The sequence below is a fragment of the Chiloscyllium plagiosum genome, unplaced genomic scaffold (genome assembly GCF_037043375.1).
Source record: "Chiloscyllium plagiosum isolate Xiang-an unplaced genomic scaffold, Cpla_swu_hap1 HiC_scaffold_20, whole genome shotgun sequence".
Taxonomy (NCBI): Eukaryota; Metazoa; Chordata; class Chondrichthyes; order Orectolobiformes; family Hemiscylliidae; genus Chiloscyllium; species Chiloscyllium plagiosum.
The window spans coordinates 55,238,503-55,262,395 of NW_028270158.1; the positions used below are offsets into that span (position 1 = coordinate 55,238,503).

General features: G+C 41.6%; 2 protein-coding genes across 6 annotated transcripts in view; one reads left to right on the plus strand and one right to left on the minus strand.

The window, feature by feature from the left end:
- Positions 1 to 23,893, minus strand: part of LOC122560524 (sodium/mannose cotransporter SLC5A10) — a 147,028-nt gene that overhangs the window by 20,218 nt on the left and 102,917 nt on the right. For all 5 annotated transcript variants that reach the window (XM_087997961.1, XM_087997963.1, XM_043711228.2 and 2 more), the window contains one exon: positions 1,691 to 1,798. In XM_087997961.1, coding sequence (XP_087854087.1) covers positions 1,691 to 1,798 — 108 coding nt within the window. The remainder of the gene's footprint in view (positions 1 to 1,690; positions 1,799 to 23,893) is intronic.
- Positions 19,802 to 23,893, plus strand: part of LOC122560523 (uncharacterized) — a 45,193-nt gene continuing 41,101 nt past the window's right edge. Inside the window, exon 1 of the mRNA XM_043711225.2 lies at positions 19,802 to 20,813. Coding sequence (XP_043567160.2) covers positions 20,334 to 20,813 — 480 coding nt within the window. The 5' untranslated portion in view covers positions 19,802 to 20,333. The remainder of the gene's footprint in view (positions 20,814 to 23,893) is intronic.

The window sequence follows — 23,893 nt, forward strand, 5'->3', positions numbered from 1 at the left end:
ACTCCACTGGTCAAGCAAATATCTTTTTATTGTGGGTGTGTTTGGTATCAGCTGGTAGCAAATTTAATTACAATTTATGGAATCATGCAGTGCAGTAGGAGACCATTCAGCCTAGTGTACCTATCCCAGCTCTCTAAACCTATTAATTGCTGCTCTTTCCTCACAGCCCTAATTTCTATAAACTTCAAACATTTAGTACCAAGTACCCCAAAGAATGAGAATGAGTGGCCGATAAGGTAATAATTCTGTCCTTGACTTAACCATTTTTGTCCCTACTGCAACCATGAGAAATTTGTCCCTTAGAGATCAGAGTGGTTTGTCTTTCTGTGCATACTCAACTGACTTGAAACCCTCATGTGGGTCCATGTCAAATTTCATTTGATAACCATTGCTGTGAAGCACCTCAGGAAATTTGACTATATTAAAGTGGTTATATAAAGGCAAACTGCTGTTTAGCTTGGAGGAAACTTATTCATCTTTTCATTCCCGCAGGCCCCTTTGCTGTGTGCAACTAGTCAGCCTCTGCCTGGTGGCTTCATTTGTCCAAGTGATCAATTTTTTTTGTTATTCACTCACAGGATGTGGACATCACTGTGAAGGCCTCCCTGAATTCCGCTTGAGAAGCTGTTGTGATGTACCTTCCTGAATAGAACTGAATGGTTTGCAAGGGGAGTTTCAAAGCACACTTAAGAGTCAATTACATTGCTGCGTGCCTGGAATCCCATATAGACCAGACCAGGCAAGGAGACAATAGTGAAGCGTGTGGGTCTTTGAGACTGTCCAGTGATTTCATAGCCATTACTACTGATTCTAGCTTTTTATTCCAGATTTACAAATTGTATTGAAGTTATATCCCCAGTGACAAGTCTCATGATTCTGGATTATTAATCTAGGTTTCAAGATTAATAATCCAATAGAATCACTTCTGTGCTTTCCTACTCCTTTCTGGTTCATCACATAATTCATCCTTATGCAATGTCCTTATTGAAACAACTTATTGTATTCTAATTATTTATAATGGAGAGTAAAATAAATCCATTTTCTTCTGCAAATAGAGCATAACAATCTGATGAAACAGGACTAACGAGTAACAATAATGTATCTAGCCAGACTGCTTTGGGTGTAACTTCCTCTTTGTTGCTACATCATTGTGTTGTCTATCATGTTTATGCTGTTGGGTGTAGGCATAACTAATTATGACTTCACTTGTCGAAAATCGAGCAACAGCAAATCGCACGATCAAGTTGTCTTCACATCAGCCATGACGTGCCTATGGATAGTCACCAAGGTAAACATTTCAACTGCTACAGATGTAGTTATCCTCACCATCCTGCTGTATTGCTGTATGACCAATGGGTGAGCAAGGGTCAACACTAAACCTCGGCTTTTAAAGTGATAAACTGGTCTTCAGGGAAAATGGCGACTATAAGAACATTTCAAACTGAATTTCTTTTCTCAGCAATATGCATTTTTTATTTTATCAAACAGCATTGGTGATGGTTATTCAGTTCATTGTGTCTTCTTTTTCTGCAATCTTCAGCGATTCTGAATGAGAAAGAATGTACAAGAGCTCACGAGAACATTCTGTACATTTTTATTCTGGCTGCTTCTTTTTTGACCATATTCCTCTGTGAGACTTGTTCATTTATAATCATTGACGGGATAAAAAAAAACTTGTAAATAAAGTTACCATCAGGCATCAGCTCAATCACGAGTTTTGGGAAAGCAATGTTAGAGCATCCCACTTCAGTGCCACACACCTTTATACATTCTTCAGGATCAACACAGGCAACTGAATCTGATGTGAACAAACAAAAATAATGTTAATTTTTGTGTCCTGGTCTTACATTTTAATCATTAAAAAACAGAACTATTAAAGTTTATTTATGTAAAGGTTCCTTTGGTGAAAAAATGCTTCTATTTTAATTTCAGTGATGATATTTCCATAATAAAATTTAATCTGATAGGAGCACTCCTAGATAGCGCAGGCAATTTAACCTTAGAATTTAGATTCAAAATCTTCTGTCTCGCCATCTCACTTGAGCCGAAATTCATTCTGTCAGCTGTTGCTCAGTTAGGTACACTATTACCTTTGAGTTCAAAGTTCTGAATTCAAGTCTCAGCCCAGGACCTGAGCACAAATTGATCACTAATACTCCAGTGCTGTACTGAGGGTATACTGCAGCTTTAGAGTTCCTGTCTCTTAGATGAGATGTCAAATGGAGAACCCTTTGCTTGCCTTGCTGCATATAAAAATTACGTGGCACTTTTCTAACAAAGTGCAGAGAGCATGTATTACAGCCAGTCTTTATCCCTCAATCTGCACTATAAAAATGGATTGCCTAGTTGTTGTTGCATTTTGTCTATAGAAGTCTGTTGGACACATAATTTACTGCTGCATTTTCCATATTGACAACACTTCAAGAGTTCTTAGTTGGTTACAAAATGCTTTGAAAGTCCAGTGGATGTGAAAAGTACTATGTAAATGCAATTTTTTCGCTCTTTTCATTGTCTGATTTTACTGATTCAGAAGTGGCGGAGTCTAGGGAGTCTATATGGGTAACCAATTGTAAGTACCACTTAGTTTTACAACAACAGCTCATCCACCTTAATTATGTAACACAGCTTTTGTTTCTTCTTAATTTTGGATAAATAGCTTCAAATTCATATTAGGTGTCACCTGTGGCTCAGCTCCTGGCATTTTCACATCTAGATCTGAAGTTTGTAAGTTCAGTGTTGTGGTTCTGTTCGCTGAGCTGGGAATTTGTGTTGCAGACGTTTTGTCCCCTGTCTAGGGGACATCCTCAGTGCTTGGGAGCCTCCTGTGAAGCGCTTCACAGGAGGCTCCCAAGCACTGAGGATGTCCCCTAGATAGGGGACGAAACGTCTGCAACACAAATTCCAAGCTCAGCGAACAGAACCACAACAACAAGCACCCGAGCTACAAATCTTCTCACAAACTTTGTAAGTTCAGGCCTCACTCCTGGCATTTGAAAACAAACCAATCCAGGCTGATACTCCAGTGCTGTGTTAACAGAGTGCTGAGCTGCTGGAAGTACCATCGTTTGATTCAGACCTTCAACCAAGGCCTGCCTGCCTCTGTCTCAAAGATCCCACTGTACTACAAAGACAAGCGGGTGCTCCAACAGTAATTTGGCCAAGACTTATCCTTTAATCAGAAAGATTCGAAAAATATGAATACCATATTCACAAATTCCTTAATTATTGCAGAGATCAGCGATTTTAAACTTGTTATTATAAAAGCATTTCATCACCTTATTCCTTTTCAATGGAAAATGTCATCCTGCAATTTAAGGATAGGTGACTGAAGCTGTCCTTCAAAGTGAGCTATAATTAATTTTAGATATTTACATATTCTGTGGAATTAGGTGACAAGTTTAGTCAGCTACAACCTCCATCTGCAGAAGTGCAGCATCAGCTTTAATTTTTTACTGACTGCAGTAGTGGATGACTCAAAATTAATTCTACATAAAAGAGAATGCAAATATCTGCTACCCAATCAGTCTGAATGAACATTTCCACCTTTTGCATAAGACATTAAACTAAAGCCTTGGAGGTGGAACACAGCTGCTATTGTTTCCAATGGATGTTGGGTGCAGTGATCAGGCCCTCTATACCTTTTATTCAGTCTTTAACAATTTCTGGTTAAAATCAATGGAAAGAGTTGCTTTCAGCCTACAGGCCAGAAAGTGGCCACTTGGTCTAAATGATCCACGCTTAGATTAATCATTCATTCAAACGCCACGTCATCCCTCTTCATCAAACTCTATCAACATATCACTCTAATTCAGTCTCCCCTTTGTGTTTATCTAGGTCCTGCTTAAATGCATCAGTGCTATTTGTTGTAGTGACCAGTTTCATCTGAGTAAAGAACTTTCTCCTAATTTCTCTATTGTGTTTATTAACGGTTACCTTATATTTATTGCTGTTAGTTTTGGACTCCCGCATCCGTGGACACATTATCTTCATTCATGTTGACCCTTCAAACTTTTATATTTTTATTAAAACCTCTATCATATCATCACTTAGCTTTCCCTTTTGTAGAGAAAAGAGCTCCAACCTCTATGATGTACAATGCAATTAAGGTTCTAGGCAAGTTTAATGTGGCTTTCTTGCTTTTCAATTTTATTTCTCAAGAAATGGGCCACACTGCTTGAATTGCTAAGAGACTTGGATGATTTCAGTTTAAGACACAGGCAACAAGTTGAAACCCTACCTTTCTATTAAGATTATTTTTCCTACATATAGAATAACTTGATACTTAAGCATGTATATAACAGAGAATGTGTTGCATAACTGTCAATTTTATTCTTAAATTGGAGATTCAGCTGGGAACTCACTGATTAATAAGGGGATCAAGGGTTAAGAGGAGAAGGCATGAGAATGGGACTGCGAAGTACATCAGTCAAGATAGAATAGCAGAGCAGACTGAATGGGCCAAATGGCCTAATTCTGTTTCTTTTTCTTATGTCTTATGCAAATAGCACACTTATATTTAACAGCTAGCTTCAACAACAATCATTCCGTGCTCTGATATGGGATAAGTTAGATGCAAAACAAAAGACAACTCATAACTGTCCAGCAATGTATCTCAATCTCAACTACAAAGGAATATTACTACTGTTAGTAACCATTTTCCACATCAACATCATGTGGCTATGCTCCATGAACTAGTCCTGGCTGGATTCAATGTACCACACCATTTTTTTGAGAAGACATTTGTAAAACATAAATTTTTGAAACTTGCAGCTTACAAGAATAACATTTAAATGCCCAACAAGATGGAATGTTGTTCCAACCTGGGTCATAGCTGGGCTGATAGTTGAAGCTGTGTTTTTCCTTAAACCATTTTGTGTTCTGACACCAAAACAACTTGCTTAGACATTTGCTGTAGCTGAAGGTGATTCAATCTGTTCATTGACTTGTTTGGTCAGTTTTGTAGTACTTCTTGGAGAAATAATCAGCACTTTGAGAAATTATGGATTTGGTTGTTTAGGTTATGGCCCATTAAAAAAATAAAGAGATTCTCTAAAATTGGAATACCAGTGACAGCATGTCTACTGTCCCTGAACAGATCCCTAAAAGGAGTCAGTCAACATTTACTTAGCCATTTTGTGGCTTCAGAATAATATGTGTTTTACATTGCTATAATATTCATTATAGTGGTTGTATGGAACATACATTTCTGTGCTCTAATTACTATGAAATAAACCAGCAAATGTTTAGTTTTACTAGGGAAACATTCTAGTCATCTGTCCATTTGTTAAAATTGTTCATTAGCATGCATTCTTTTTTTCATTAGAAATTCATATAGCTCTATTTATAATGAAAACTGCCTATGTATATTTGTAATTGGATTGCCCCAACAACATGTCTTGCCATTCACTGGTTCTCTGCCTCTAAGAAGTTAACCTTTCCAGTTACCTTTAAGATGTGAACTCCTTCCTACATCTGCACAGTAGCAATCCCTCTTTATGAAAGTGTAACCTCTGATTCACCTTGAATAAGCTGGAAAACTACATGCATAAATAGATGCCAAAACACAACCAAATGGAAGAACTTTAAGACATTGGAGACATGTGATCTATTATTAAGATTTGGTTTAATCTTATATCATTTTGGATGGTGGGATTTTTACAATGACTATAAATAATGAAATAGCTAAAGTTGTTAATTTACAAGGTATTTTCACATTTAATGCACCGGGTATAATATAGCTGACTATCCTGTTTAACATTTGCTGAATCTGCACAAAGTGTTATTCATGCCTGTTTGACTTTTTTTTTCATTGAGTTGTAAATTTATACAGCCAAGATGATCCTGAGATAAGGAGACATAAATGAGACTGAAGTGATTAGTAGCAAGCTTGAAGGTAGTTAGATTGATCAACTGGAAGTTTTGGAGGATTTATCATAGTTCAGAGGTTTGGTTCCACAGTAAAACTTGTCATGCTATAATGAATCATCAATGACAGCTTACGAGCTTAGAGGCCTATATATATACGTCTATCAATGTTAATGCTCAGGATGTAGCAAATGAGACTGATGAATGCAGGTGCAGATTGCCAGGTGAACAAGCAAAGCCATGGCTATAATAGAGAGCTGACTCAAAGAAGAGAAGGATTGAGTGTCCAGTATTCCTGGACACAAAGTGTTCAGGAAAAATAGGAAAGGAAGAATAGGGGAGGAATGGTGGCATTGATAAAAGGGGAAAATTGTTATATTGGGGAAAGAAGACATCACCAAAGGGGTCAAGGACAGAATTTATTTGGATAAAGCTAAGGGAAAAAATGCACAGCTACATTGTTTCGTGTTGTCTGTCAGCCATCCACCAACGAGTGCGAAGGATGCAGAGGAACAAATTGGTAAGGAAATTAGGGCGGTGCAAAAATGATGGAAATATTATTATGGGCAAATTCAATTATCTGAATATAAATGGAATACCAATAATTTAAAGGCAATGAAGGGCAAGACTTCCTTGAACATTTTGAGAAAAGTTTTCTATACCAACATGTTTTCATTACAATGAGGTGATCCTAGACCAGGTTATTGGGAATGAGGTGGGCAAAATGGGTCAAATGTCAGTAATAGAACATTTAGGAAAGAGTGATCATTATATCATAAGATTTATACTGGCTAAGGAAAAGGTCAAAGGAAAAACAGTAACAATAATCAATTGGCAAAATTTATTTCAATGGGGTAAAAAAGGATCGGTGTCAATTACAATTAAATCAAATCTTGGCAAGAAAATCAGTATCTGAACAATGGGATACTTTCAAAGAAGAGGTGTTATGGCACAGTGAAGGTCTATTCCATGAGAGAGGGAAATAGGATAAGCAAAGCCAAAGATCCCTGGATGAGCTAGAAATCAAGGTCATGAAGAGAGAGCGTTTATGACAGTTGTAGGTAGAAAATGCAAATAAAAACCAGGTTGAATACCAAAAGTTCCACAGGGAAGTAAGAAACCAAATAAAAGAAGCAAAGAGAAAGTATTAAAAGAGACTGGCAGTTACCTTAATAGAGAATCACAAAGCCTTCTGTAATCATATCAATTTTTTTTAAATAGTTATAAAAGGAGGAATGGAGTTAATTAAGAACAAAAAGGGGATCTGTGCATGGAGGCAAAGGGAATGGCTGAAGTATTAGTTATGTTGTATCAGTCTTTACCAAGCAAGAAAATGCTATCGGGTAGGGGTGAATGAAGAGGAAATTCAGGATCTACAAGGGTTTAAAAATGATAAAGATCTGTATTTAAAATGGATAAGATGACAGGACTGAATGAGATGCATCCGAGGGTACTGAGAGAAGTGAGTAGAAGTTGTGGAGGAATTGGCCACAACTTTTCAGACTTGATTAGACTTAGGGGGTGGTACTAGCAGGTTGGAAAATTCCAAACATGACACATTGTCCATTAAAGATGTAAAGCCCAGCAACTACAGGCCAATCAGTTTAACTTCAGTGGTGGAGAAACATCTAGAAACAATAATTAGGGACAAAACAAATTATCACATTGACAAATCCAGGTTGATAAAAGAAAGTCAGCACGGACTTTTTAAAAGGGAAAACTGTATTTAACTGACTCGCTGGAGCTTTTTGAAGATGTGACATGAGAACATAGGGGTGGCACAGTGGCTCAGTGGTTAGCACTGCTGCCTCACAGCACCAGGGTCCCAGGTTCGATTCCAGATTCGGGCGACTGTCTGTGTGGAGTTTGCACATTCTCCCCGTGTCTGGGTGGGTTTCCTCCGGTTTCCTCCCACAGTCCAAAGATGTGCAGGTTAGGTGAATTGGCCATGCTAAATTTCCCATAGTGTTAGGTGCATTAGTCAGAGGGAAATAGGTCTGGGTGGATTACTCTTCGGAAGGTCAGTGTGGACTGGTTGGGCCGAAGGGCCTGTTTCCACACTGTAGGGAATCTAATCTAACATTGCAAAGGCATTTGAAATAGTGCAACACCAGATTTGTGAAGAAAGTTTGAATGTAAGTTTGTACAAGGTGCATCATGCTTTTTTTAAAAAGCAAATCCTCCATGATACAATGCGTGCAAAGCCTTTTGACCAATAGGACTCTAGTTCTGCCTCAGCTGAAGTACTGCATTTTGATTTGGGTACTGCTCTTTAAGATGAGTATGAAGGCATTGAAGCGAGTGCAGAATAGACATACCAGAATGAGGATTACACAGATGAGGAAGTTTAATTGTGTAGATAGACTGAAGAATACAGCACTGGTTTTCTTGCAGAAAGTTGAGAGAAGATTTGATTGAGATAGTCAACATTACGAGGGGTCTGGGCAAAGTAGATAAAGTGAAACTGTCTCCAATCGTGAAAGGATTGGGAACAAGAGGGGCCAGATTTAAAGTAATTGGCAAAAGAAGAAAAAGTAACAAGGAAAAATATTTTCACCCAATCAGTGGTCAAGGTCTGATGTGCACTATTATCCGAAAAGAAGGAGTGTGCAAAGTAAGAATAGGAGCCTGTAAACGAGTTGCTCATTTCAGAGAATCCCTACAGTGTGGAAACAGGCCATTTGGCCCAACAAGGCCACACTGACCCTCTGAAGAGTATCCCAAACCAGACTCATTCCCCTACCCTTTTATTCAACATGCCCCCCGTCTAATGCACCTAACCTCCTCATCCCTGAACATTATAGGCAATTTAGTGTGGCCAATTCACCTAACCAGCACATCTTTCAACTGTGGGAGGAAACAAGAGCACCCACGCACACATGGGGAGAATGTGAAAACTCCACACAGATAGTCACCTGAGGCAGGAATCGAACCTGGATCCCTGGCGCTGCAGGGCAGCTTTGCTAACCACTGAGCCACTGTGCTAGAACAGATTTGGAGGGCGAGTGCAGATATGGTGGACTGAATCGTCTCCTTCGGTGCTGTAACACTTAGTGTCATAGAGACATAGAGATGTACAGCATGGAAACAAACCCTTCGGTCCAACTCATCCATGCTGACCAGATATCCTAAATTAATCTAGTCCCATTTGTCAGCCCATATCCCTCTGAACCCTAGCTATTCATCTACCCATCCAGATGCCTTTTAAATGTTGTAATTGTACTAGCCTCTACCACTTCCTTTGGCAGCTCATTCCATTCCCTTTGCGTGAAAAAGTTGCCCCTTAGCTCACTTTTAAATCTTTCCCCTCTCACCCTAAACCTATGCCCTCTAGTTCCGGACTCCCCCAGCCCAGGGAAAAGATCTTGTCTATTTATCCTATCCATGCCCCTCATGATTTTATAAACTTCTATAAGGTTCTGAGATTCTGTGAAACATCTTATCTTACTGTTAACATTTGAAAGCAGAGCCAGGATTGTAAGAATCAACAAAGGTTACCTTTCTACTCAGATGATAAGAGGGTATGTAATACCATTTATTTCACTTTGTATCTGCTCTTTAATAACATCGTAACATTTAGTAACATTTAACTAACTTGCTACATCATGTTGAAGATGTGAAATGAGGACTTTGCAATGGCATTTGATAGAGTGTGACACTAGACTTATGAGGAAAGTGAGTGGGTGAAACACAATAAAAAGAATAAGTTGTGAACCACATTTGGTGTCAAAATGCAAATTATCTTAACAGTGCATAAACTGTCAATGAAAAACTGCTCAAGATGTAGTGGCAACAACCAAAGATAAGTAATGAGGATGTTAGTATATACAGAATCAAAGTATGATTAACAGGAGGAAAATCAGAAGTTGCAGAATCTGTTTTTAAACTAATATCTGCTCAATGTATACATGGGAAGCCTTGAGCACTAGTTAAAACATCGTCTCTTGAGCAGGATTACCATGCAGACAATATTCGGACCATGTCACTTGTATTTTTCTTTTTCCGATGCAAATAGGTAGTGATGCAGTTGCTGAAATATGTTTTCCAGGTTACATCTACTGTACCTGTGGTGTGGCAGCTTTCAGCTTCACTATATGGGCATAAATCACTGGAATGGAGTTCCTACTTCTACTGATTTTTAATCCATTAATTTAGACACGGTAAACCATTCGTCACCACCAGCTTTAGGCTTGCACAGCCAAGCTGCAAATCTGCTTCAATCTTGAATAACCAAAAACTATTCCTGTCAAGTCAGAAGTTACATGACATCAGGCTATATTCCAACAGGTTTATTTGAAATCACAAGTTTTCGTAGCACTGCTCCTTTGTCAGGTGAAGTGCCATGTGATGAAGGAACAGCACTCTGAAAGCTTGTGATTTCAAATAAACCTGTTGAACTATAAGCTGGTGTCATGTGACTTCTGACTTTGCCCACCCCAGTCCAACACTGGCACCTTCACATCATCCCTGTCAAGTTATGATCATCAGGGTGCGCCATTGTTGAAATTCCAATGTTGTCCTATTTATTGTTAATAGCATAGCAACCAAAAAAGGGAGGCAAATAAACTGCTGTTTATTGTGGAGGAATTGGAATATATAAGTTGGGAAGTTTTGCTACAATTATGTTGGGCCACATCAGCAGCATTGCATACAATTTTGGCCTCCTTACTTGAGAAAGAATATAAATGCATTCAAAGCAGTCCAGAGAAGGTTCACTTGACAGACTCCTGTGATGATGGGATTGTCTTCTGAGGAAAGACTGGGTCTAGACCTATTGGAGTTCAAGAGAATAAGAAGTGATTTTTTTTTAAACATATAAGATCCTGAGGAGAATTAACAGGGAAATGAGGTAACATGAGGTAACACTCTCAGAAATAAGGGATCTCCTATTTGAGATAGAGTTGAGGAGAGTTTTCAATGGGACATGAGGTAACACTCTCAGAAATAAGGAATCTCCTATTTGAGACAGAGTTGAGGAGAGTTTTCAATGGGTCATTGGTCTGTGGGATTCTCTTCCCCAGAGGATACAGGGTCATTGAATATTTTTTAGGGCTGAGTTAGGTTCTGATTTAAGAGAGTATGAGAGGGGAGATAGGAAAGTGGAATTGAAACCACAGTCACACCAGCCATGATGGCATAGAGTGGCAGAACAGGCAAAAGGAGTTCATGGTCTGCTGTTGCTCTTAATTTGTGTGTTTGTAGATGTATGCTCATTTTTTTTTGTAAATATTTTTATTGAGGAAAAGATGTTAATTTTTTTACAAAATTACAAAATCACTACAAAACAGTATAACAATCTTACAATATAACAACAAAAACAGTAAACAAACTACTACTCTACTCCACAAACTACTGAGGTGAGAGAAAAAAACTACGAAAACTACAATAAATAACCAAAGGAAAACTAAATTAAACCAAGTTGAACCAAGGTAAATTAAACTACATTCAGTCAAGTAACCACACTCAGCGCAATCCCACCAAAGCTCCCCACCACCAGGAGCATCAGTGGGCATACCCGTATTTGTTCGGAATTCTTCTTCCCGGGGCTCCAGCACCGCCAGACACAGCCCTCATGTCTACACAAAGGCCCTAATCAATATAGCCAACAAGGCCATGTCCATATTATAGAGAAAGGGCTGCCATGTTCTATAAAATAATTACATTTTCTTGTGCACCATACTCGTAAGGAAGTCCGGGGGAATTTGCTCCATAACTAATCTATTCCATCCCGAGAGTCCCAGGGGATTCTCCGACACTCAGTTCATTAGAATGTTCTTCCTCGCACAGAATGAAAAAATATTAAACACTTCCTTCTCATCCGCGCACAAAGAAGGGAGATTTGGCAAAGACAAGAGGAGGGACACCGGATCCACCTTGACCTCAGTTCCCAAGACCCCTTCCAAAACACTCACTCTATCACCCCAATACCTATGAAGCTTGTGGCATGACCACAAGCAAAGGGTAAGAGTGCCAATATCTGTTTTACATTTGGGGCACATTGGGGATGCTCCTGTTTTAAATTTCACAAACTGCTCCGGTGCCAAATGAGCCCTGTGGAGTACCTTCAATTGCATAGCCTGCGTCCTATTGCAAATTGAAATTTTCCTTATGTTCTCCCAATTGACTCCCATGTCTCTAACAAGATCTCCACCCCCAATTCCTGAGTCCAGATTCCGCACATCCGCTCAATTTCCTTTGAGATATAACCTCCTAACAAATGACAGAGGGTGCTAACCAAGAGAACGCCCATGGACCAAAGCACTCTCCTCCATATCCAACTTATAGGGACTAATCATTAATGTAGTCTTTTTCTGCATAAAGTTTCTAAGCTGAAAGTAATGAAAGAGGTCTCTCCTTAATAGCTCATATTTCTGACTCAGCTGCTCGAAAGACATCATGACCTCCCCGTCAAATAGATCGCCCAAGCAGGAGACTCCTCTAGACTCCCAAGCAGGAGACTCCTCTAGACTCCCAGAGCCTAAAGCCAGAGTCTGTTGATCCCGGCCAGAATCCTGGCATTCCTACTGTGGGAGTAAAAGGGAAAGTTTCTTGAAAATTGCCCTCACCATCATTCTCCATGCTTTAACTGTGTTAAGGATAATTGGATTTTTGCCATGGTCCATAACAGTCCTCATTTTGTCCATAAACAACAAATTGATGAGGGGGCATTTTGCCTGGGAGACCTCGATGTCCAGTCAGATTGACCGCAAGTCCTGGTAAGCCCAATCAGCCACATAGGATAATAATGAAACCAAATGATATTTCTTAAAATCTGTGAAATCCACACCTCCATCCCCTGCGGATGCTGTAATTTGGCAAGCTTAATAAGAAGCCGCCTATGATGCCAGATGAAAGATCCAAGCCAACTGTTAAGCCTCCATAGTGCTTGGATAGGCAGAACCAAAGGGAGCATTCGCGTGGGATTTATTAAACGAGGAAGAACATTCATTTTGACCAGTGCTATTACCCAAGTAGGATACTGGATGATCCTCCAAGCACTGAAGATCATGTCTTCCCTAGAAACTGCACAAAGCTAGCTTCATATAATTGATCAAAGGTCGGGATGATAAAAATGCCTAAATACAAGAAACCTCCCTGTGACCACCTGAAAGGGAAACACGTTCCACACCCAAGAATGGATATTTTAATAACGACCTCCACAGGTATGGCCTCCAAAATTAAGAAATTGATTTTATACCCCGAGAATGAACCAAATAGATTAATCACTTGTATTAAACAGGGCACAGATATCATTGGTTCAGTTAAAAAGAGAAGAATGTCATCTGCATAAAGGGTGATCTTATGCCTGCCTGATCCTACCTCCGGAGCAATTATATTGGGGTCCCTCCAGATGGCCTCTGCCAACAGCTCAATCACCAATGTAAATAATAGTGGCGAGAGAGGATACCCTTGTCAGCTGCCTCTACCGATACTAAAATTGTCAGATCTTATACCGTTAGTGAGAACTGCTGCTTTCGGGTCACTATATCACATTGCCACCCACCTGACAAAAACCCCTCCAAGACCAAACTGCTCCTGTACATTAAAGAGATACGGCCACTCCATTCAGTCAAACACTTTCTCTGCATCCAGGGAGACTACCAAGCCCAGAATTGACCCTTGCTGGCATACCTGAACCATGTTTAATACTCTTCTAATAATATCAGTAGACCTACGACCCTTAATAAAACCTGTCTGGTCCTCCTTTACAATGATGGGCAAAATCTTTGAGGAGAAAGTGAGGTCTGCAGATGCTGGAGATCAGAGATGGAAATGTGTTGCTGGAAAAGCGCAGCAGGTGAGGCAGCAGCATTCCTGAAGAAGGGCTAATGCCCGAAACGTCGATTCTCCTGTTCCCTAGATGCTGCCTGACCTGCTGCACTTTTCCAGCAACACATTTCCATCAATGATGGGCAAAACCCTCTCCAACCTCAATGCCAGCAATTTCGACAGAATTTTAAAATCCACATTCAATAACGATATGGGCCGATACGAAATACAATCCTCTGAGCTTTCCCTCTCTTGAGAATAAGAGAAATACTTGCTTCTCTCAGAGCGGATGGGAGGCAGTCCTGACTGTATGAGTAGTTGTACATATCCAACAGTGGCCTGGCCAACGTGTCCATAAACGCCTAGTAAAACTCGCTCCGAAATCCGTCTGTGTGGGGCACTTTATGATTCTGGAGCTGCCTCACCTCCTCCTGTACCTCTTGGATTGTCAAAGGGACATTCAAAAGAGACACCTGTTCTGAAGTTACACCTAAAGGGTGCACCATTTTGAAAAAAAGGACTCCATCTTCACCAATCTGTCCTCACAGCCCTCCGACTGGTACAATTCAGCGTAGAACTTCCTGACTGCTGCGTTAATCTTTTTGGCATTGCAAGTGACAGTACCAGCACTCTCTCTAATGGATGTGATAGATTGGGGGACACTCTTCTTTCTGGCTAGGTACACTAAATATCTACCCGGTTTATCACCATACTCGAATAATGTCTGTTTTGCAAAGCAGATTTCCCTCTTTGCCTTCTGGGTGAGCGCAGCGTTCAGTGTAGCCCTGAGGGCTGTAATCTGCTGCAATTTGGTTACAGACGGTCTGTCAAAGTATGCTTTCTCAGCTGCCTTCTGCCGCTTCCGTGTCACCAAATAAGAAATAATCAAATCCCTCACATAGGCCTTGGCAGTCTCCCAGAGCATCGACGGATTACTGGCCGTACCCGAATTAATGTCCCAAAAAATTTTAATTCCCGTGAGAAATACTCAATGAACTTGCTATCTTTCAGGAGGAAAGGATCCACGTGCCAATGCAGCAAGCCTGTCCCATTACTGCCGGCCTTGACCTCCATGTACACTGCCTATTGATCAGAAACGGCTACGTACCTGATTCCGCAAGACAGCACCGAATTCAGAAAGGTCAAAGGGGCAAAAACATGTCAATCCTGGTATAGCACTTATGTGGGTTAGAGATAAAGGTGAAATCCCTACCCTCAGGATGAAGACATCTCCACACATCCACCAACCCCAGCTCCTTGTTCACGTCCACCAACTGCCTGGATTGCAGGAACATACCTGCAAAGCCCTTAGGCATCCTGTCCACTTTGGGGTCAATACGTCGGTTAAAGTCTCCCCCTAAACTTGTATGACATGCCCCAAGGACCATCAACCTGGAAAGCACATCCGATAAAAATTTGAGGGTATGTGTTGGGGGGCAATATACATTCAAAATCCCATACTCCTTTCCATGTATTAAAGCTTTAAGAATCATAAACCACCCATATTCATTCTTAATTTGGTTTAACAGTTGAAATGGGAGATTCTTCTGGATGCGTATAGCAACTCCTCAACTTTTCAAATTAAAGGACAAGAAAAACTCCAGTCCGAACCCTCCCTACTGTAACTTCAAGAGCTCCTTATCAGTTAGATGTGTTTCTTGCAGCAAGGCTACATCGAACCTCTCTTTTCTAAGGCTTGAAAGTATCATTTTACTCTTAATTGGTGAATGACTCCCCTTAACATTCCAGGTGCACCATTTAAACGAATGGTTAGCCATAACCGTCCAAAACAATCTGTGACCCCTTCCCCCCCTCCCCATGGAGGAAGAACCCCACTCATAGCATGCTGAGTGAAAACAGCAAACAGTTTGTATAAATTTGAAAGTACAACTGCCAAAACTACCAAATCAAAACTTCTAACAACTACTTCTACAACAAATCAACATATAACACAAATGAAAGGAGACTTCCCCGCCCCGCCCCCCCCTTGCCCATAGGAGGCGCTCATGCAACCCAGTAACCCATTCATGGCTCCTTCTAACTGAAGCCACACTCCAGCCCCAGACAACACAAAGTAAGAAAAAGTTACACACATCTTATAACAAGAAAGTTCAAAGTACTCAACCCGTCCCATCCATACTTTAACCCAATGCACTCCTCGTAAAAAAATATATACCCACCCCCGCCTCCCCCAACCATGCCCCCATCCCATACTAAGAGAGAGAAATGAAAAGGAAATTGAGGGAAAAAAAAGGATAACGGGAGGGGAGAGAGAAGGGAGAAGAGAGAGAAAAAGAAAATACAATTAGGACCCCACATATAAAAAAAAACCCAACAGCCTGGTAAACCAGGCAAACCACAGAGAAAAACAAAGTAAACATTATTGCCCATATTATTTGAGCCAGCCAGTCTATTTTAAGGTATCCTTTGCCTTTTCCGGTGAGTCAAAATTAAAACCATGGCTGAAACGTAATATTGCCAGATATCTTACGGAGTACTGGATATTCAAGTCCCTCAGCCGCCTTTTTACCTCATCAAAGGCTTGCAGATCACAGCCATAGAAAAATCTTGGAAACGCATAATTCATGATCCTTTATATATGAGAGCCGGTGGATCCTTCCCCAGTGCTCGAGAGGCTTCCAGCACCATTTGCTTATCTCTGTAGTGCTGCACTCGCACTAGGATCAGATGGGGACACTGGTCCGATCTGGGCCTGCGCACTGCGATGCTGTGGGCCCGTTCAACCCGCACTCGGTCTGCCTCGACTTCTAGCTTCAAAAACTGCAGGAGCCGTTGCTCCAAGAAGCTGATGAACCGGCCTTCCTCTTCCTGTTCCAGCAGCCCGACCAGGCGGATGTTCTACCGCAGGCCTCGATTTTCGAGATCATTGACCTGCTCTACCAAGGCTCTTACCTGTCATTCCAGGGCTTGGACCCGACCCGCCGAGGATTCCACCGCGATTTCGGAGCTTCTGCAGCATGGCCAAGATCAGTTCCAGCTTTGCCCGGGTCTTCTCCATCGCTGAATCGATCTTCTCTCAGAGTTTCACAAACCCCGAGACCAGGCTCTGCTCCTGCCCTAGGATGTTCGCGGACACTCTTCAACTCATACACAGCAATTCTGAGGATCAAAAACTATCAATTTCTACCACAATGGGTAATAAAAGGAGGATGAGTACACCACTTTGTCTGGGTTCTGGTGCAGAGCTCAACAGGGCAGACCTACTGGATCACCGCCATCTTGAATCCCCCATGTATGCTCATCTTAAAGGGTCACTGGGCTGCTGAATCCAATTGAAGCTAAACCTCTATCTGCTAGTTGTTCGCTGTTTTAATGGTACATGGTATACACTTAAAGCCAATTTAAGATAAGACAAAAATAAATACATATTTATCATATTTCTATTTACCAGGCACACTGTTGTTTTGTGAGGAATGAGAAAGTGGAGAGCAGTCCACTGTTTCTTGCTCTGACTTCCAAAGTACATAGCTTTGAAGAATGCAAGTTGTAGGCTTCATTTTTTTTTTAACAAAAGCACATTCTGTTGCAGGTGTGCTATTTAAGATATATTTGGCTCAATGATGCCTGCAGAATTCATGTCTATTGATCATACAATGTTTAGAGGAACAATGGAGCCGCATACCAAATTGATAACTATTTTGAATTGATGTCAAAAGAAATTCAAAGAGACATTTCTTTCCAAATTAATTGTGCTATGTTATATTCTCACGCTCAATTTGTACAACTTAGTTTTATGTATTATTTAATGGCACTGCATATAAACAAAATCTGTAAGTGGCAATAAAACTTCCAGTAACAATTTAAGATTAAATCACACAATGCTTTACAATGAAATGCAACCATAATTTTGTAGCACATTGTTCTGGTTCATAAAGAATTTAGTGGAACTTCTGGGCTTCAATTAACATAAAGATTTAGTATTTGCTTGTGTGTACTTTGCTTTCACAACATATATGTAATATTTCAAATCTATTTATATCCTGAGTCTAAATTTCTCAATTCTCCTTATTTGCAACAATGTGTCTTTATAATAATTGAATTCTGATCAGTGTACCTCCGATATTTGCAAGTTTCCTATTGGTTTTGCTGGTGGTCTGTCTAATTGGGAGGAACATTGAAGTTCCTCTCTGTTCTTGCTGTTTCAATTAAAAGAGTGAATGTCACTATGCATTGTAGGGACAATCGATTTAATCAACTAGCCACGAAACGAGACGACCAGCTATCCCTAGTAGTCACACACGCAGATGACAAGCAATATGAATTCGACTGGGACAACACTACCATTATAGGGCAAGCCAAACAAAGAACAGCCAGGGAATTCCTAGAAGCATGGCACTCATCCACAAACTCCATCAACAAACACATCGACCTGGACCCAATATACCGGCCACTACAGCGGACAGTTGAAACTTACAACCGGAAGGGGCAGGGACAGGCCACTTTAAATGCCGGAGGAAACACCACAGAAGCGCTTCACAGGAGGCTCCCAAGCACTGAGGATGTCACCTAGACAGGGGACGAACGTTTGCAACAAAAACTTCCACCTCGGCGAACAGAACCACAGCAACTCTGGAACTGACATGCCCAAAGAAATAAAATCCCCTTTTGCTTCACCTATGAAAAAACCTGAAAGTCCACCCAGTTACTGTATGCTGGGGAATTCCAATACCTTTATGAGAAGTAGCGATCTTATAAAAACATCCAGGATATTGTTCAGTGAAGGTTTCCCTTATGATAATGGCCTAAATTAATATATTCCACATGACTTCCTTTTGTAGCCAAAGTGATCTGATCCAAGAAGCCACACAGATGCCCTGCTTATCAAGATATTTAAAGAACTAAAATCCATTTGACTTCAAAGAACTCACAAAGCAGAAAATGTTGGAAACACGCAGAACAGGAGTTGGCATTTAGGAAGTGTCAGATCAATCTCTATCCCTAACATTAATCTATCACTTCTCTTTGCTGAGAGAACTGTAGAACTAGCATCTTCTGCTTATATTTCATTGTGTAGTAAGGATTATGTTACTTTTTGGGAGAATGGAAACATCTTTTGGCCTTCCTTATCCTAGGTACTCTGGCACCTGAATTTTACATGGGATGCACACATGGATTCCTGATGAAGGGCTTTTGCCCGAAACGTCGATTTCGCTGCTCCTTGGATGCTGCCTGAACTGCTGTGCTCTTCCAGCACCACTCTAACCCAGAATCTGGTTTCCAACATCTGCAGTCATTGTTTTTACCTTCTTACCTTAAGTCCCCTGGCGTTAAACATGTACCAGGATAACGACTGGAAATTCCTCTCAGTTATTTATTTTATCCTCTGACTCAATTGAATCTTTGAAAAGCAACAAAGCATCAAGTAAATTTTTAGGATTTCACTGCATAGAAGGAGATCTTTCAGTTCTTAGTGGCTGTGCAAGTAGAATCCAATTAGATTATTTTCAAAAAGTTCATTCACCGTATGTGCGCATCATTGGCCGGGTCAGCCCATTCCTATGCAAGATAGTGATGAGCTAGCCCGCTTTTTGAACCGCTGCAGTCCTTTTGTTGATGGTACACGCACAACTAGGGAGGTGCGTACCTCCTCACTCCTTCCTCATATCCCTGCGCTTTCTTTTTTCTTTTTGGGGTACGTATATCGAATACATGAGACAGACATTTGAGAGATACCCCAAACCCTACAATTTCTATCCAAAACGACTTGTTAAATCTCCACATCTTGCATAGTTGTTGTTGGAGACAAATTAATATTCTTGGTTGTTAAATTCCCTCAGGTACTGTGAATAAATTGTAGGAATCTCTGAGACAAAAGCATAAACGGGGCTCTGGTGGTAATGTCTCTATCTCTGAGCTAGGAGTGCGTCGAAAACTTGAGATTTCACATAAACCTGTTGGATTACAACCTGATGTCTGTGACTTTTGACCTTGTACACCCCAGTCCAACACGGGCGCCTCCTCATCAAGGTATATCTGGCCATGTTGATTGACAAAAATCCTGATGTTTCATTGTGACTGAGAATGATTTTTCACATTTAATACATCTTACATGTGTGGAATGTTTTCGAAACGAATTAATTCTGTCTCAAGTTAGAATTTAAAATTAGGTTTATTGACACGTGTACTCAAGTACAGATATACAGCGTTTCCAAAATTCTGTCACAACTAACACGTTCGGTCACTTTGGCCGATGTTAACAGACTTTCATGATGGAATATCCTAAACAAACCATTGAGAAGTGATCTCGTCTGGAAGTTGGGGTGACATTACGCAAAAGCACATCTTTGTTTGCCCGGGCAGGAAGGACAATTACCAACAAATGAGTCTCCAGGCTTCAGGGAGTGAACTCAGTCTGTGTGTGTGTGAGAGAGGTTTGTCTGACTGAGTCAGCTTCCTCCTGCTTTCAAAACCAGAAAGCCCCAATGGTTTGACCGCAGGTGCAGGTGGGGCTGAGATACTCGGAAGATGAACCTGAGTCCTGGAGAGATCAAGGCGTGGCGCTGAGCTCAGGCAGAGGGAGGGAGGGAATACTGGGGCGGAGCATTCAACCTGTCAGAATTTAGTTTTTGATTCCTAGTCCAACTCAATTTCCCGCTGTGGTGAGGGGGCACTCCCGGGGCAGGCCGTAGCGTTTCTATCAGGGGCTTAAGGGTTTTTGTTTTAAATTACTTTTGGAAATGGCCCTCTCGCAGTTACAGTGCCTGGATGAGGGGAATGTCAACGTTCGGACCAATGAATCCAAACCGGACTTTTATTACAGCGAGCCCCAGAGACTGGCGCTGGAGACTCTGCTGGCTCACGGCACGCAAGCTTTTAATGAACTGGTGACCGGGGAAAACTTGAGGGAATTTCTGTCCGAGCTGGATATCGAGCAGATCCTGAACTCCGTTCGGGATTTCCTACCGGAGGAGCCGGACGAAGAGGAGGAGGCCGTGGGCAAGGGAGAGGGCTCGAAGCCGGGCTCCCAGGCCAAGTCCCTGTCTCTGCATTACTGGCCGGAGACCTCGGACGTCGCCCGGCCCCGGCTGGAACTGGGCTGGCCGGACTCCGGCGCCTACCGCGGAGTCACCCGGGCCAATGTGTACACACAGCCCCCTCTGGATGGCTCCATGCACATCAAAGAGATGATCCGGAGAATGATCAACCAGGCGCAAAAGGTGAGGGGCATTCCCGTGGGAATTTCACAGGGTGGCTTTTGGAGATTTTATGGGTGGGGATTAAAGAGATATGAAGGAGGGTCCGGTAACTAACTGGAAAGGAGTGGACACCCCGGTCCTGTTCAGTTAGAGAACCCTCTGTGTAACTTGGTGGAACATCCTAAAGAGATGATGATCCTAAAGGTGTCGGTGCCCGACCCCCCACCCTCATGGGGCTCCCCAAAACTTAGTGGCCGAGGCTACTTCCCAAGAGGGTTTTAAGGGGGAATGGAGAGACCATTCCAAAACAGCACTACTGCCTGCAACGTCAGGAAAACAGAAGTTAATCCCTTTGTCCAAAAAAGTGGAAGCGATATTCCCAGGCTATCATTGCAGCCCATGGGCTACTTTAGGACTGTGTGTGCCATTCTATTTATGAGACATGAAGCAAGTTGGAAAGGGGCAATTACACATGCGTTTTGCTGGTGCAAGTGACTGGCTGATTTATACTCTTGAAAATGTCATTGGTGTCAGGAAAGACATGATTTTAAAGCCCTCACTGTTGCTGTGTTCAGGTAAGGGTGGGTTCAAACCGTTTTTGGATTTCCGCTTGAAGTTGCGAAGTTGTAATCATGACATCATTGTGGATGGAGTACACTTCCGCTGTGTTGGTGGGAGAAGTGTCCCATTGACTACAGCAAGTTACCGATGAGGTAATGGAATAGGCGAGTGAGTAGGCGCGGGTTAGCATGCTGGGGACTGGGATAATTGTTAGCCCCCGGGGTCTCTGCTCCTATCTCCACAATCGGTACCGTCACAGCAGATGAGTAATTTCCTATTGCTGGCGGTTTTAATTCAGATGAGTCTCCTATTCCATTTACCTGATCTCCACCCTACAGCAGATGCTGATGTTCCCTTCTCCCAAAATTAGTCATCTCGTTGCCTTTTGAAAGAATTGTTATTTCCCTCTATAGCTTCCTGTGGTAGAGAGTCACGCATTCTAATCACTGACTAATGGCATGTCCGCTTATTTTCCTATTGCATCTATTAGTAAAACCTTTTTTGCACTAAGCAGCCCTACCTTTACATTTTTCACACGTGGAATTATTCCTTCCGTCCCTATCCAGCACAACATTTTAATTTTAAAGAGCTCAACGGGTCACGGAGTCATAGAGATGTACAGCACAGAAACAGACCCTTCGGACCAACACGCCCATGCCTACCAGATATCCTAAAATAATCTAGTCCTGTTTGCCAGCACTTGGCACATATCCCTCTCAACCCTTCCTATTCATAAACCCATCCACCTGCCTTTTAAATGTTGTAATTGTACCAGCCTCCACCACTTCCTCTGGCAGCTCATTCCATACATGCACCACCGTTTGCGTAAAAATGTTGCCCCTTAGTTCCCTTTTAAATCTTTCCACTCTCCCCTTAAACCTAGACCCTCTAATTTGGGACTCCCGCTCCCTAGAGAAAAGACATTGCCAATTTACCCTATCCATGACCCTCAAGATTCTATAAACCTCTACAAGGTCACCCCCTAGCCTCCAACACGGCAGGGAAAATAGCCCCAGCCTATTCGGCCTCTCCATATAACTCAGACAGTCCACCCCGACAACATCTTCGTAAATCTTTTCTGAACCCTTTCAAGTTTCACAATGTCCTTCCTATAGCAGGGAGACCAGAACAACATGTAATTCTCCAAAAGTGACCGAGCTTATCTCCTTTACAGCCACAACATGACTTCCCAACTCCTATACTCAATGCAATAACCAATAAAGGCAAGCATACCAAATGCCTTCTTCACTATCCTATCTACCTGCAATTCCACTTTCAAGGAGTTATGAACCTGCATCTCTGGGTCTCTTTGTTCAGCAATACTTCCCAGGATCTTACCATTAAGTGTATAAATCCTGCCTGGATTTACCTTTCCAATATGCAGCACATCAGATTTATCTAAATTAAACTCCATCTGCCACTCCTCTGCCCATTGGCCCATCTGATCAAGATCTCATCATACTCTGAGGTAACCATCTTCACTGTCCACTGCATCCTCAATTTTGATGCCATCTGCAAACTTACTAACAACACCTCCTATGTTCATATCCAAATCATACAAATGACAAAAAGCAGTGGACCCAGTACCGATCCCTTATGGCACACCAATAGTCACAGGTGTCCAGTTTGAAAAGCAGCCCTCCACTGCCATCCCCATCTTCCACCTTTGAGCCAGTTCTGTATCCAAATCGCTAGTTCTCCCTGTATTCCACGTGATTAACCTTGCTATCCAGTGAACCATGAGGAATTTAGTCGATTGCCTTACTGAAATCCACCACTCTGCCCTCATCAATCCTGTTTGAATTATTTAGAAGAGGATTTTTAACAATCAAGTTTGTGATACATGATTTCCCATGCACAAAACCATATTGACTATCCTTAATCAGTCCTTGCATTTCCAAATAAATGAAAATCCTGTCCCTCATTATTCCCTCCAACAACTTGTCCACCATCGATGTCAGACTCACCGGTCTATAGTTCCCTGGCTTTTCCTTACCACCTTTCTTAAATAGTGGCACAATGTCGGCCAATGTCCAGTCTTCTGGCACCTCACCTGTGACTACCAATGATACAAATATCTCTGCGAGGGACCCAGTAATCATTTCCCTGGCTTCCTACCAAGTTCTAGGGTACACCTCATCAGGTCCTGGGATTTATCCACCTTTATACTTTTTAAGACATCCAGCAGCTCCTCAAGTTTCAAGAAAAATGTCTCAATTTATAAAGTTACATACACAACCTTGCATCAAAGCAAAGTAATGCTGGTGCTGGAGATCTGAAATACAAAATAGAGAATGCTGGAGAAACTCCACGAGTCTCAACCATTGGAGGGTCTGCCTTTCAAAAAACAAGTCAAACTGCCTTGCAGATTATCGGAAAAGTCCTGTGGCAACTACTTTGAAGAAGTGCAAGAAAGTTCTCCCCATTGTCCCAGGCAACAGTTAACCCTCAAACAACATTATTAAAAACTATGAACAAAAGTAACCCCAAATAACTGTGGATGCTGGAAATCAGAAACAAAAACAGAAGTTGCTGGGAAA